The sequence below is a fragment of the Polypterus senegalus genome, chromosome 4 (assembly GCF_016835505.1).
Source record: "Polypterus senegalus isolate Bchr_013 chromosome 4, ASM1683550v1, whole genome shotgun sequence".
In the NCBI taxonomy this organism is placed as follows: Eukaryota; Metazoa; Chordata; class Cladistia; order Polypteriformes; family Polypteridae; genus Polypterus; species Polypterus senegalus.
In genome coordinates, this window is record NC_053157.1 from 207,889,797 (window position 1) to 207,906,528 (window position 16,732).

General features: G+C 40.2%; 1 protein-coding gene across 2 annotated transcripts in view; it reads left to right on the forward strand.

Moving 5' to 3' along the window:
- The window catches only part of LOC120527937 (sideroflexin-5-like), a 201,295-nt gene that overhangs the window by 13,788 nt on the left and 170,775 nt on the right, over positions 1 to 16,732 (forward strand). For both annotated transcript variants that reach the window (XM_039751909.1, XM_039751910.1), the window contains exon 2: positions 10,161 to 10,229. In XM_039751909.1, the coding sequence (XP_039607843.1) occupies positions 10,161 to 10,229 (69 nt within the window). The remainder of the gene's footprint in view (positions 1 to 10,160; positions 10,230 to 16,732) is intronic.

A 16,732-nucleotide genomic window follows, 5' to 3' on the forward strand; every position in this document is an offset into this window, starting at 1 on the left:
CTTTGTAGATTATGTTTTCCTCTTGGCCTCATCAGGCTGTGTTCTCCAGCACACATTGGAAAGGTTTAAAGCTTAGTATGTCACAGTCAGGATGAGAATAATCAACTTTTATTCTGAGATTTATGTTTTAAAAAGGCATGACCTTTTCCCCTTTGGGTTAGTGGGGAGCAGCTTTCCTAAGATAAAGTGTTCAGGTATAGAGGTGATCATGAGCAAGTAAATGAGTGAAACAGCAGCAGTGTTACTGTTGTTCAGCTGGACTGTGGTGGTAAATTTTGAACTAAGTCAATTTTTCACCTGAGCACGAAGTGCTGATTGTAAGAATGAGAGTTCACACACAACTGGTGAAAATGAGGTCCCTGCTCATAATTACTGACCTTATTTTCCATGAAAGGAGTGTGATCTCAGAATAACACCACTGTTTCCCTAAATTCTGAGAAGCCTTTGATCGTGTATTAAGGATGCCCACAGACTACTTCTCACACAGAGTGCAACAGCCACCTGGAAGAAGACCCAAGAGACACTGCAGGGATTATATATCTCATTCAGCTTGTATGGATGGATGTTCATATGGAGGAACAGAGGAATGTTGCTGAAGATAAATAAGGAAGAACATGTGGATGGCAGATGAAATAAAGTGAAAGTGAAACCTTTTACCATGGAACATTGATGCCAGATTGTTTTTATATCTCTTAGTTGCATGAAAAGAAACATGCTAATGAGCACAAGTAACATTGTCCATAGGAAATGAACGACCATAATTCCAAGTGTACAGTCACATTTTCTAAATCACATTCCAGCTGACAGAGTCTTGCCAATGTCACAAATCCTGTTCACCTCTGCTGCTTGCAAAATAACCTATTTTAATTACAGTAAATTTTCTAAGCTAATGCAAAAATCATGTCTGGACTAATTTTCAAAAATTGTCATCTGCAAATGATCTGGGTCAGTACTCTTGATTATCTTTATGATTGTTGCTTCTACAAAAAGATAATTGAACATCTTGCCTGTTTCCTACACAAACCCCTTCATCATCAATAGTCATCTTCCATTAAATCATTCTACTCCCTCCTGTGGCTGCTGTAGTTCTTGTAAATCAGTACAGTGTTCTTCTTAGATTGTTTCAGTAGTTTAAAATCTAGTCATATTTTTGTGTTCTTTAGTACTTTCTGCATCAAAATGAATTTAAGTTTAAGTACAAACACCCCACCCCAAACAGCAGTAAAATAAGACGTTGGACTCGGGCTAGCAGCACCTAGTCTCTTATTAAATTAAAGAAAACCTATTTGCTCCACCCTCAACTGCCTGATAATCTGAGATTTTTCAACACATTATATCAAAGCATCAATTCTCAAGTTTATTTTAGGGTTATGAGCCTACTATAACATATCTTAGCAGCACTGGGTACATGGAAGGATCCAACTCAGCCAAACAATGCAGGACATACATACAGTGCATCCGGAAAGTATTCACAGCGCATCACTTTTTCCACATTTTGTTATGTTGCAGCCTTATTCCACACAACACCCCATAATGACAATGTAAAAAAAGTTTACTTGAGGTTTTTGGTAATTTATTAAAAATAAAAAAACTGAGAAAGCACATATACATAAGTATTCACAGCCTTTGCCATGAAGCTCCAAATTGAGCTCAGGTCCATCCTGTTTCCCCTGATGATCCTTGAGATGTTTCTGCAGCTTAATTGGAGCCCACCTGTGGTAAATTCAGTTGATTGGACATGATTTGGAAAGGCACACACCTGTCTATATAAGGTCCCACAGTTGACAGTTCATGTCAGAGCACAAACCAAGCATGAAGTCAAAGGAATTGTCTGTAGACCTCCAAGACAGGATTGTCTCGAGGCACAAATCTGGGGAAGGTTACAGAAAAATTTCTGCTGCTTTGAAGGTCCCAATGAGCACAGTGGCCTCCATCATCCGTAAGTGGAAGAAGTTCGAAGCCACCAGGACTCTTCCTAAAGCTGGCCAGCCATCTAAACTGAGCGATTGAGGGAGAAGGACCTTAGTCAGGGTAGTGACCAAGAACCCAATGGTCACTCTATCAGAGCTCCAGAGGTCCTCTGTGGAGAGAGGAGAACCTTCCAGAAGGACAACTATCTCTGCAGCAATCCACCAATCAGGCCTGTATGGTAGAGTGGCCAGACGGAAGCCACTCCTTAGTAAAAGGCACATGGCAGCCCGCCTGGAGTTTGCCAAAAGGCACCTGAAGGACTCCCTGACCATGAGAAACAAAATTCTCTGGTCTGATGAGACAAAGATTAAACTCTTTGGTGTGAATTGCAGGCATCACGTTTGGAGGAAACCAGGCACCTCTCATCACCAGGCCAATACCATCCCTACAGTGAAGCATGGTGGTGGCAGCATCATGCTGTGGGGATGTTTTTCAGTGGCAGGAACTGGGAGACAAGTCAGGATAAAGGGAAAGATGACTGCAGCAATGTACAGAGACATCCTGGATGAAAACCTGCTCCAGAGCGCTCTTGACCTCAGACTGGGGCGACGGTTCATCTTTCAGCAAGACAACAACCCTAAGCACACAGCCAAGATATCAAAGGAGTGGCTTCAGGACAACTCTGTGAATGTCCTTGAGTGGCCCAGCCAGAGCCCAGACTTGAATCCGATTGAACATCTCTGGAGAGATCCTAAAATGGCTGTGCTTCCCATCCAACCTGATGGAGCTTGAGAGGTGCTGCAAAGAGGAATGGGCGAAACTGGCCAAGGATAGGTGTGCCAAGCTTGTGGCATCATATTCAAAAAGACTTGAGGCTGTAATTGCTGCCAAAGGTGCATCGACAAAGTATTGAGCAAAGGTTGTGAATACTTATGTACATGTGATTTCTCAGTTTTTTTTTTATCTTTAATAAATCTGCAAAAACCTCAAGTAAACTTTTTTCACGTTGTCATTATGGGGTGTTGTGTGTAGAATTCTGAGGAAAAAAATGAATTTAATCCATTTTGGAAAAAGGCTGTAACATAACAAAATGTGGAAAAACTGATGCGCTGTGAATACTTTCCGGATGCACTGTATGTGCACATAAGGCCAGTTTAGAAGTACCAGCTGTCCCAAAGTGTAGGCCATTGGGATGTCTGAGAAAACCCCACTCAACTATGGGAAAAATATTCATTCTCCATCCATAGAGCAAGTGGGAAGTGAGTTTTTAAGACAGAAGCATTAACCAGTGTTCATCCAGTGTTTCATGCGTGACTGAAAAATGTTTATTTTGGAAGAAAAATGCAATTTATTGAAAGCAAAATCAACAAAAGTTAGTCATTTAGAGTGCTAATTTAAAGAATTCTGATCATCCAGAATGTCACAGTGTCTGTACTTCCTCCTTAATGCAACATACAGTAAAGTGATTGATAGAAGTGACTATCATTATTGAAATAAAAAGTCCCTGTGTTATGAGGATATGAATTTTAAAAAAAGACAAAAGTAAAGATTAAATTCTTTTTCATAAATTTAGGGATAAAGTTGTCAAAAGACAAAGATTAGTAGATGCAGGATACAGTATTTCAGTAAAATCTTAATTTGCCAGTAAACAATGTTGGTTCAACAGTAAGAAAGATGCTGAAGGAAAACTGAGGAAGGTCCTTTCAGGCCATGAACGACTCTTAACTCCCACTATTAGGACATTATAGACTTCAGCTGGAATATTTCACCTGGTTTTACCTCCTGGTTCCTGGTACATCTTTTCTTCATGTGAAATGCTGAACAAGTTGGAAAAGGACTGACCAAAATAAATATGTATATATCAAGGAGCTATGAGAAGAACTGAGCAGATGAATTTGTAGACAGGAATGCAACTTGTGCCCTTTGGAGCAGATGAATGAAAAAGGAAACAATGCACACAACATTTTGCCATGTGTTTCAGCCAAGTGTATGGAATAACTGCAATGTCACCTACTGAAAAGCAGTATTGAAAACTGCCCACTGAGAAATTTCACGGAGCTGCCACAGGAAAAAGTCAGTAAAAGAAATCTTTTTATAATAACAAAATCATTAATTTGAATGAAATTTTAACTTATTATTTTCGTACCATGCTGCGGTGTTCCTGGAATCTAACTTGAGGGCTCCCCGCTCAGTAATTTGCAAGGTCTTCTGTTTTGATCAAGCATTGCATGCATTTTTCTAGGAGTGTGTGATAAGTTTTCTCAACAGTAATATCTTAATTGTGGTTTTAATAATATGCAAGTTGAAATTATTGAGATGTCAGTTTGCAAAAAAAATCAAAAACATGCCTTGAGAGCCCACACGTTCACTGGCTCATGTAACCTAACAGGATAACTACTGTGTGTGTATGCACGGTCGGCACACCACAAGCTAAGCTAGCGTGGCTGCCTAAAACTGAGTGAGCAAACAGCGCTAGAGGATAAACAGCCTTGCAATCCGTGTCATTAGATTTACAAGACGTGGATCGTCCTCATTCACGTGGAGGTGGTTTGGCTTTGAAAAAACTGATGTGGCTTAAAAGACGGCAATCGGCAAACTATGTTGGGAATCGTTTGCCGTTAAAGACACCATTTGTGAAGTTAAATTGAGAAATTGATCTAGGCTTGTAGGTGTCAGGCAAAAAAAAAAAAAAGTACATAATTTGTTCAAACGGACTATTTTTATTTCCATAAGAAGCATATGCTTATAGGATTTGTTTTTATTTCACCAGCCATCTTGATTGGGGGTCCTCGGTTCCAAACTACATTTTTTTCTTTCATTATTTGAAAGACTTGCACAGAACTCCACCTCCTCGCCACATTAAATCCATCCCAACGGCTGCAGAAGTTGGAGCACATGATGACATAAGGTAGGGAGGAAAAAAAAAATTATTTTAGCAACTATTAAAAAAAAAACAGGGAATATCACAGAAGATATGTTTCCGCACAGTGCCATTGGGGGAAAAAAAAGATCAAGAGCTACTTAGTGATACCTGAGCTGGACAGTAAAGTAAATCCACTTGAGTCGTGGAAAACACAAGAAGTATGTTAAACTTGCAAAAAAGTACCCTGTTTATCCCTGCCTCAAGCAGCCCTTCTGAGTGGGCTTTCAGCACCAAAAGAAATGTTGTAACATGTAACCGTGCTTCTCTGAAGCCAGAAGCTATGATAGACTGGTGTTTCTGTCTTACAACTTGGAAGTTTCAGGTCAGTTCAGATTGGGGAGCATGCACTGGTACAGCATGTTGCCGTACCCACCACACGACAAAACAGTCCGGGATCCTGGATGGCAACCCCCCCCAGGCAGACACACAATGCAGTCCCACCCACTGGAAATGACCTTCTATTTGCAGCAGCCAGGTGTTACGTGGGCGTCTCCTTGGCCTGGTCCAACCACTTGGGTCCTCAACAATGAGAATCCTGTGAGAGAATCACTCAGTGAATCGTGACACATGACCGTAGTGCCGTAACTAATGCTCTCTCACAATGCAGGTAATGCGTCAAACCAGTGGTACCCAAGGATTCTCTGAAGAGACATAGTACCAAAGGAGTCTAGTCTTTGTCTCAGGTCCCTGGATAGCATCCATGTCTCACAACCATATAGCAAGACAGGAAGCACCAGGACTCTAAAGACTTAAAGTTTACTCAATAGAATTTCGCAATTGTTTTATATTTTCTGATATATTTGTGCAATATTGGACGGAATGTGAAGTTAGAAATTTGTTTAAAAATGTTATAGGTTGGGCAGCACGGTGGCGCAGTGGGTAGCACTGCTGCCTCGGTTAGGGGACCCGGGTTCGTTTCCCGGGTTATCCCTGTATGGAGTTTGCAGTTTCTCCCCGTGTCTGCGTGGGTTTCCTCCCACAGTCCAAAGACATGCAGGTTAGTTGCATTGGCAATTCTAAATTGTCCCTAGTGTGTGCTTGGTGTGTGTGTGTGTGCCCTGCGGTGGGCTGGCGCCCTGCCCGGGGTTTGTTTCCTGCCTTGTGCCCTGTGTTGGCTGGGATTGGCTCCAGCAGACCCCTGTGACCCTGTAGTTAGGATATAGTGGGTTGGATAATGGATGGATGGATGTTATAGGTTTGTTTTTTTTTATCTTTTGGCAATATATGACAGAACTTGTTAACAAATACTGTAGTTTTTTTCCCTGCAGTATTTGACAGAACTTTGGATATAGATAGATAGATAGATACTTTATTAATCCCAAGGGGAAATTGACATAATCCAGCAGCAGCATACAGATAAAGAACAATATTAAAGATTGATAAAAACGCAGGTATAACAGACAATAACTTTGTATAATGTTAACGTTTACCCCCCACCAAAAGGTGGAATTGAAGAGTCGCATAGTGTGGGGAAGGAACGATCTCTTCAGTCTGTCAGTGGAGCAGGACAGTGATAGTAGTCTGTCGCTGAAGCTGCTTCTCCGTCTGGAGATGATACTGTTTAGTGGATACAGTGGATTCTCCATTATTGACGGGAGCCTGCTCAGTGCCCATCGCTGTGTCACAGATGTCAAACTGTCCAGCTCCATGCCTACGGTAGAGCCTGCCTTCCTCACCAGTTTGTCCAGGCGTGAGGCATCCCTCTTCTTTATGCTGCCTCCCCAGCACACCACCGTGTAGAAGATGTCGCTCACCACAACCGTCTGATAGAACATCTGCAGCATCTTATTGCAGATGTTGAAAGACGCCAGCCTTCTAAGGAAGTATAGTCGGCTCTGTCCTTTCTTACACAGAGCATCAGTATTGGCAGTCCAGTCCAATTTATGATCCCACTGCACTCCCAGGTATTTATACTGTAGGTCTGCACCCTCTGCACACAGACTCCTCTGATGATCGCGGGGTCCACGAGGGGCCTGGGCCTCCTAAAATCCACCACCAGCTCCTTGGTTTTGCTGGTGTTCAGTTGTAGGTGGTTTGAGTCACACCATTTAACAAAGTCTTTGATTAGGTTCCTATACTCCTCCTCTTGCCCACTCCTGATGCAGCCCACGATAGCAGTGTCGTCAGCAAACGTTTTGCACGTGGCAGGACTCAGAGTCGTATTGGAAATCTGATGTATATAGGCTGAACAGGACCGGAGAAAGTACAGTCCCCTGCGGCACTCCTGTGATGCTGACCACAATGTCAGACCTGTAGTTCCCGAGACGCATATACTGAGGTCTGTCTGTAAGATAGTCCACGATCCATGCCACCAGGTGTGAATCTAGTCCCATCTCTGTCAGCTTGCCCCTAAGGAGCAGAGGTTGGATGGTGTTGAAGCCGCTAGAGAAGTCCAGAAACGTAATTCTTACAGCACCACTGCCTCTGTCCAAGTGGGAGAGGGATCGGTGTAGCATATAGATGATGGCATCCTCTCCTCCCACCTTCTCTTGGTATGCGAACCGCAGAGGGTCAAGGGCGTGGTGGACCTGTGGCCTCAGGTGATGAAGCAGCAGCCGCTCCATGGTCTTCATCACATGTGACGTCAGAGCGACAGGCCAGAAGTCATTCAGCTCACTAGGACGTGATACCTTTGGGACTGGGGTGATCCAAGATGTTTACCAAAGCCTCAGGACTCTCCCCTGTTCCAGGCTCAGGTTGAAGATGCGCTGTAGAGGACTCCCTAGCTCCAGTGCACAGGCCTTCAGCAGTCGTCGCGATACTCCATCTGGACCCGCTGCTTTGCTGGTACAAAGTCTCCTCAGCTCTCTGCTTACCTGGGCTGCTGTAGTGGGTTGAGGGAAACTCTCTCCTATGCTGGTATGCTGGATGAGTGGAGGGTGCAGTACTCTGAGGTGAGAGTGGGTTAGGGTGGTCAAACCTGTTGAAGAAGTTGTTCATCTGGTTTGCTCTCTCCCGTCTCTCTCAATGGTGGCACCCAGCTTCAAGCTGCAGCCAGTGATGATCTTCATTCCATCCCACACTTCCTTCATGCTGTTATTCTGCAACCTTTGCTCTAGCTTTCTCCTGTACTGCTCCTTCGCCGCCCTAAGCTGGACTCAGAGTTCCTTCTGCACGCGATAGAGCTCACGGTGATCACCGCCTTTAAAAGCCCTTTTCTTCTGGTTCAAAAGGCCCTTGATGTCACTTGTAATCCATGGCTTGTTGTTAGCAGCGTACTGTTCTTACTGGAACTACAATGTCCGTACAGAAGTTGATGTAGTCAGTAGTGCAGTCAACAACCTCCTCAGTGTTCTCACTATATGATCCCAGCAGTATATCCCAGTCCGTAGTTCCAAAGCAATCTCTCAGAGCCTGCTCTGCCTCAGGAGACCACTTCCTGAATGAGCATGTGGTTGTAGGTAGTTCCCTCACTCTTGGTTTGTAGTGAGGCTGAAGCAGAACCAGGTTATGATCTGCTTTCCCAAGCGCAGGCAGCAGGATGCTGTTGTATGCGTCTTTAACGTTTGCATACAGTAAGTCGATAGTCCTATTTCCCCGGGTGTTACGATCCACATACTGGGAGAAGGCAGGTAATGTTTTGTCCAGCGTCACATGGTTAAAGTCTCCAGCGATTAGCACAAACGCCTCGGGGTGCTGCGTTTGTACTTTAGCAACAGCGGAATGGATGATGTCACCCGCTACCTCCACGTCCGCCCGAGGAGGGATGTCAACAATAACAACAATGACGTGTCCAAACTCTCTGGGCAAGTAATAGGGACGCAAACTTACGGCCAACAGTTCGATTTTTACACTGTAGTATATAGTATGTTAGGTTTTTGTTCTTGCTTGTATGCTGCACAATTCACCTTACAGCAGATTAGTTTAGGTTTATCCAGACTATAATGTTCATGCCCTGTGTTTTAATTATGATTAGTATTTTATTCCCTTTGCATTCATATCTTCACTATATTAAAGATAAGTGTTTAAAATGCTCTCATTATGATATTTTTGTTGGTCTTTTTGTGTAAATCCTGTAGGTCATTTTGAAATGGTTTACTGATACTTTTACTGTTTGATCTCAGTAATTCTTTGAGTGGTGATTTTAATGTTTTTGTGTTATTTTACTTTAGTTTTAAGTAAATAAATAAGATCTGTTTTCCTTAACTGTTGTTTCCATTAATCTCATTAGTAAACTGTAATTTATTATTTATTATTGTAATGCGCTCCTCATTGGGATTCCTGACAAGAGTATCCAGAGACTCCAGTACATTCCGAACAGCGCTGCCAGGATCCTGATGAGGGTGCGAAAGCATAGCCACATCACTCCTACATTATATTGAAAACCCTTCACTGGCTCCCTGTACCACTTAGAATAGAGTACAAGGTTTCCCTCCTTACCCATCAGTGCATCTATGGATCTGCTCCCCTGTATTTACAGGAACTCCTTATTCCTCATACTTCCTCACGCACCCTCCGCTCTGTGCATACTAACATTCTTCAAGTTCCCAGAACTAAGCTTAGCAGTATGGGTGATCGGGCCTTTTCTTCGGTGGCGCAGAGGCTGTGGAATTCTCTCCCTGATTGCCTGAGAGCCCCACAGTCGACTGATGCTTTTAAACAAAACCTAAATACTTATCTTTTTAGAAAGGCATTTTGTTAAATTATTTCTATAGATTATCTTGTTTGTTAATTTATTCTTATTTTGTAGCACTTTGAGATTGTTAAATATAAAGCGCAATATAAATAAAATGTATTATTATTATTATTATGATTATCCTATTAACAAGACCAAACTAAATCAATAAGACAGGTGTTTAAAGGATGCAAAATATTATCTGATTGTCTTTGTCATCAAAGTCCCAGAAAATATCTAGATATAATTTTTTGGCAATATCGCACACCCCTATCTTAAAGGAGTTCAGTTAATGTTAATTGATGACACTGAATAACAGGCTCTTTGTGAGTTTGCATGAGAGTATGAAAAGTCTGCCACTTATGTTGGGCTTTGTATCCTTTGTTGTCAGGTTAGGCTTCAGCCTTCCTTGATTTAGTTCTGGATTAAGTACACTCGATAATGATAGGACATAATATCAGAAAATTAAAATATCAGTGCAAATGTGAAACATTGTGGGGTGCCAATCAGTCACTCAGTCTTTGTTTTATTGACTGCATACATCAGAAGGCTAATCTTCAGATGCTTATGCAAGGAAGAAAGAAAAAAATTAAGTGTGTATTCAACTTTTTTTTTCTTTTTAATTAAACATTAACACTGTTAAAATGAGAGAATGCTCTTTGAATAATAAAAACGCATTAATAACAATGTTTTTTTTCTTCTCATTTTTAGGGTACATTTTTTGGAAGATTAAGGCATTACTTGGATATTATTGACCCAAGGACACTCTTTGTGACTGAGGTACAGTAAGAACACATCACCTGTGAATAGTGAGCTTTCCAGTGATAATAATTAAAGCTTAAAAAGTCAGATTTGTTTTTACTAATTCAGTCTATTACCAAGTTATATATTAAAAGTCCATTATTGTATAACGCATCCTGGGACCTTTCTCTCTTCCCTGTCTGCTGTTTCTGTGGGAACTGGCTTGTAGTTCAAAGGTGAAAGGAGTGGCTGCTCATCCTACACTTGTAAATGTACTTTAGTCATTTTATGTCTCTGCAGTCCTCCTTTTGAGTGCAGCCAGGCAGATCTGATTTGTGTGAGTTAACTGTGGGAGACTATATGTGTGTGTTTTTCTAAATAAATTAGGACTCAAATGGAATCTGTGTGAAAAATCTGTGATGTGTATGTCTCTTTTAACAGTTAATGAGACCAGTAGGCCTCAGAGATTTTGAAGGATTCTTTTTATAACATCCACATTCAGATGTCTGTTGGCTTGCCAATGTGGTTACATTTAGCAGAGGTAGCCATTAGTGTACATAGAACACTATGTGTTTGTGTTTTAGTGAGTGTGATACAATAAATAGCGCTGCCGTCTAACAGTTCCAAAGATTTAGGTTTGAATCCCAGCACTGCTGTTGGCCATGTGGACTTTGCCTATTTTCCACATGTCTGTATGGAGGTCCTTCCAGGTATGCTGTTTTTAATCCAACATTCCTAACACGATTGTTAGGTTAATTGGTAACTCTAAATTGGCCTTGTATCAGTAACGTTTTGGTTTGAGGTAATCGCCCCCACAGCCTGCAATGAATTTAATCGATTTGATGATGGATGAATATTTCATATAACATATGACTGAATAGTAGAAGTAGTATCTGTTACTCTGTGTTGCACGTTTTCTTTCTTTTAAACAGTTTAGGGACTTGAAACACTGGCAAGTTATACAGTAACTCCAGGGAGTTGTGTTGGAAGCTTGGCATGATATATTTTGGAAGCAGAGTTGTTTTGTTTGCATCGTATCCTTCACTGAGTGCTTCACCTTTTCACCAAACACTCGTACACTCCTCAGAATAGGTGATAGAATGACAAAATGCTTGAGAATTAAAGCAAACTGCTTCTCTCTGACTTAATGAAGGCAGTACATCTTCACGAGAGTCTCCAGTACAGGGTCATTGGTGAGTTTCTAGACTGTTGCTAATTTCTTGGCTTTTCAGCTTTGTCCTGGTGGATTGGTTCAGAAAAGATCCAAAGTCAGACAGCTATAAGCAGCAGAGTATGGTAGCTGTCCGTTTTAAAGGGTGGTACAATTGTTAGTTAGAGTTTGAATCCTGTGCCAAATCATGGTCCAAATGATGTTTGCACATTCTCCCCATATTTGCATGACTTTTTCTCTGGGCTCAGTGGTTTTCCTACAACATCTCCAAAGACATCCAGATTTGTTTGTTTGTTTAATTTTGCTCAATGAAAGTCTGAATGTGTGTGTGTGATTTAGCAGGCCTGGTTTCCTGTTTTCTCTCTTTTGCTGGTTGAATATACAGTGGTGTGAAAAACTATTTGCCCCCTTCCTGATTTCTTTTTCTTTTGCATGTTTGTCACACAAAATGTTTCTGATCATCAAACACATTTAACCATTAGTCAAATATAACACAAGTAAACACAAAATGCCGTTTTTAAATGATGGTTTTTATTATTCAGGGAGAAAAAAAAATCCAAACCTACATGGCCCTGTGTGAAAAAGTAATTGCCCCCTGAACCTAATAACTAGTTGGACCACCCTTAGCAGCAATAACTGCAATCAAGCGTTTGCGATAACTTGCAATGAGTCTTTTACAGCGCTCTGGAGGAATTTTGGCCCACTCATCTTTGCAGAATTGTTGTAATTCAGCTTTATTTGAGGGTTTTCTAGCATGAACCGCCTTTTTAAGGTCATGCCATAGCATCTCAATTGGATTCAGGTCAGGACTTTGACTAGGCCACTCCAAAGTCTTCATTTTGTTTTTCTTCAGCCATTCAGAGGTGAATTTGCTGGTGTGTTTTGGGTCATTGTCCTGTTGCAGCACCCAAGATCGCTTCAGCTTGAGTTGACGAACAGATGGCCGGACATTCTCCTTCAGGATTTTTTGGTAGACAGAAGAATTCATGGTTCCATCTATCACAGCAAGCCTTCCAGGTTCTGAAGCAGCAAAACAACCCCAGACCATCACACTACCACCACCATATTTTACTGTTGGTATGATGTTCTTTTTCTGAAATGCTGTGTTCCTTTTACGCCAGATGTAATGGGACATTTGCCTTCCAAAAAGTTCAACTTTTGTCTCATCAGTCCACAAGGTATTTTCCCAAAAGTCTTGGCAATCATTGAGATGTTTCTTAGCAAAATTGAGACAAGCAATCTTTTTGCTTAACAGTGGTTTACGTCTTGGAAATCTGCCATGCAGGCCATTTTTGCCCAGTCTCTTTCTTATAGTGGAGTCCTGAACACTGACCTTAATTGAGGCAAGTGAGGCCTGAAGTTCTTTAGACGTTGTCCTGGGGTCTTTTGTGACCTCTCGGATGAGTCCTTTTTGCGCTCTTGGGGTAATTTTGGTTGGCCGGCCACTTCTGGGAAGGTTCACCACTGTTCCATGTTTTTGCCATTTGTGGATAATGGCTCTCACTGTGGTTCACTGGAGTTCCAAAGCTTTAGAAATGGCTTTATAACCTTTACCAGACTGATAGATCTCAATTACTTCTGTTCTCATTTGTTCCTGAATTTCTTTGGATCTTGGCATGATGTCTAGCTTTTGAGGTGCTTTTGGTCTACTTCTCTGTGTCAGGCAGCTCCTATTTAAGTGATTTCTTGATTGAAACAGGTGTGGCAGTAATCAGGCCTGGGGGTGGCTACAGAAATTGAACAGGTGTGATACACCACAGTTAGGTTATTTTTTAACAAGGGGGCAATTACTTTTTCACACAGGGCCATGTAGGTTTGGATTTTTTTTTCTCCCTAAATAATAAAAACCATCATTTAAAAACTGCATTTTGTGTTTGCTTGTGTTATATTTGACTAATGGTTAAATGTGTTTGATGATCAGAAACATTTTGTGTGACAAACATGCAAAAGAATAAAAAATCAGGAAGGGGCAAATAGTTTTTCACACCACTGTACACTTAACTATATTCCTCATGAAAGACTAGTGATCACACTTAAAGAAGTGGGAGTTCAAACCACAGTGTGTAAATGGATGCAGCATTGGCATAAACACTGCAATCAAAGTTATGGTTAGGGAATGTCAACAAAATTGTGATGTTTTAAAAGATGTTTAAAAGTACTATCCCTGAGGCATCAGTACTGGGGCCACTGCTCTTTTTAATTTAAATAAGTAATATTGTTAAAAATTTAGCTGTTAACCTTATTTAGTACAGACACAATTCAGACATGGGTAGATATGTGGCAGATGAAGTTTAATTTAAATAGATGTAAAGTAAAAATGTCAGATTTAAATACACAGAGGGATACTTGAAACACTTTACAAGAAGTGGTATTTTTTTTTTTGTGGTGGACTGTCATTGATCACATCCAGGTAGCACAGAAATTATTAAGACGTTTAATAAGATGTTTGGATACTGTGGAAAGGAAGACAAAAGGTGTTCTAGTCCCAAGAATCATTTAGAATATGGAGACACAAAGGTCTTGGAATGTAAAAAATAGTGCTGTCTCACCCATTCCGTGTCCTTCATGGCTGCTGTTGGAGAATGACAATGAATGCTTGTAGTTGTCGTTTTATTGTTTATGAAGTGAACGTGACATCAGGCATTTTTTGTGAGACTTTCTGTGTCCTAGGAATGGGAACAGGAATGGAAATTGTTATTATACATGGTGTAACCACATCTCCAACTCCCCAATGCACTGTAAAATGGATCCCTGTAAAATACTCATGATGGCCACATGTTCAAACAGTGTATTCATAAACCTTTCTGAAAATATTTTCACTTTGTTATTATGAGTTATTGAGTGAAGAGTGATAGGCAAGATTGGAAATTATCCATTTAAAATTAAATCTACATCACTATTTCCCCTTGGGGATTAATACATTGTACCAAATGCCAAAATGAAGAGTGCAAAAAGTGAAGGGGTCTGAATACTTTCGGAATCCACTGAATATAAGATATATCCGCATTAGACACAAAGAGAGTGACTAGAAAGTAAAAAAAAAAAGGAAAGAGTGACTAATTCCAGGACTACAGTTTTCAAGTTTGCTCCTGGGCAACTTCACACCCTCACCAAGACTCAAATCATTTCTTCTTTTAATTGGGCTCTATTCATTAATTAAGCACATTTTATTGTATTACTTCAGAAATTGCAAACTAGTTATGCTAAATGATTACTGGATGAAACAAGCAGTTTCTATGTGTTAGTTGGAGAAAATGCATTCTTTTTTTATTACTTTTTCGGAAACGTAGTGTAGAGAGAATATAGTAATCATGAAAAAATTTGACCATGAGATTTTGATGAATGTCCACATTTCATGCGTTCCTCAACATGTTTTGACCATTTTTTTAGTTATGCTTGTGTGTGTCTGTGTATACAGTATGTACGGAAACAGGATAACTTGAATACTTTGAGCTAGATAAATTAAATTTCACATATGGGTGTTATATCAAAATGTTAATTTTGTATTAACTTTTGGGCAACATACGTCAAGCGGAAGTGGTACTTTACCTGAACACATTTCAAAATTTTTCAAATAAACGGCTACATAGTTTAAATAAACAATTAATTGAAATGTTGTATAGTATTCTTTCATGTGAAATTGCATTATAAGAAGAGAAAAATAACTGAAATTTTATATTGTTGTTTGTTAGGGTAAGAAACACAAAGATATCTAATTTACCCTAAATCGGGAAAACTGGAAATGATCTCCTAACAGGTATCAGGACTATTACATATGCATTGCTACCATTACATAACTAGAGGTAAATAATTAAAATTTTGTATGATCATTACTTACTGTTAGATATAAAATTTGACCATGGTCAGGTGACTGGAAGTGGTACATTACTGACCACAAAAAAAAATCAGATTGGATTACCGGAAGTAGTTCCTTGCCATATAAACTTGCATTATAAACAAAGATAAGTGATTGAAATTTTGTAAGAAACACACACAGATATGAAATTCAATTATAATCAGAGAACCGGAAGTGGTATCTACTTTACTTGAATGGGTATAAGGAAAGTTGAGTGGAGAAAAATACAGATTTTTTTTATACTTTACAGGTGGTGCTTTACAAAAGGCTGGCAAATTGCCACTCATCAATGCCTTTAACAAAATAATTAAGTGGAATCGAAAAGTGATCCTGATGATTCAGAAAGCTACACTTGTGTCGATTGTGCTTGTGCAGTGTACTTTTCAAAAGTTGGTCAGTCTAGAAAGAAAATATGCGAGGAATCCTGCGACTATTGTCCTGACTGTGACACTGGATTGTGTATTTCACCGTGCTTCACGATATACCACATTTTGACAGTATATACAGTATTATCATTATTTTTATTTATTATTATGATTTGTATCACTATTACACTTTCTACACTTCTGACTTTGTACTTTAACTGTTAGCTTCCTCACATTCCTAATTTCAAATACTGCACAAGCACTCTCTCTAGACCCTAGTCTCTTTCTTCTTGCAAGTGACCATTCACCTAACATGCCCTTTGACCTTATACTCTCTTGTGACTGCCAGTATGCAGCTTGTGTACAGTTTTTGAATATTCTCTCTACAATTACATCCATGGTCACCATGTCAGATATGCCAATGGTCTCCTTGTGTTACTGAGTTCTAAGCAGTCTTCAGAGAACCTGCTGTCTCTATTGAGCAACTACGTTGTACCTTTACGTGATAGGATATCTCCACTACAACCTTTCAAAAATGGTATTTTATTGGCCTCTGGCCAGTCCTACATGGAACTTCTCTCTGATTTTCTCTTTTCTGGTGCCCTCAGAGAGTTTGTTTTTCAAAGCACTCACAGCAGATACAGCATTACTGCCCACTAGTGGCCTTTGTCTTCCCTCAGCAGAGGAACTCTCCATCTGCCAGTGTGAGTTTCTCACTCTGGGAGGTCCCTGTTGGGATTGTCTCTTGTCCTCTGCCATCCTGCAACATATCCTTTGCCAGCAGTATTTGGATGAGAACTGTAAAAACAACCAACCATATTGTTCCCATATGGAATATTAAAAGGGCATTTCCAATATTACGTACAGTTTATCACTATATACTTTGTCGAATATTTATTCAGTCTATTACAGAAAATGTTCACTGCATAATTTTATTTACAGTTTGTACAGTATCCTAACATTGTACAAATCATGGTATATGTTCTATTTTTTATTATAACTGAATATTCAGTGTAACCAATAACATGCATTTTTCAGTGATAAAAGCAATACTCTGTGCATATCCATTAATTGCGTTATTTTTACATATGTGCTAACATAAGTTTAAACACATACACACTCGCTGCTCACAACAAGCTGCATTTCTTCC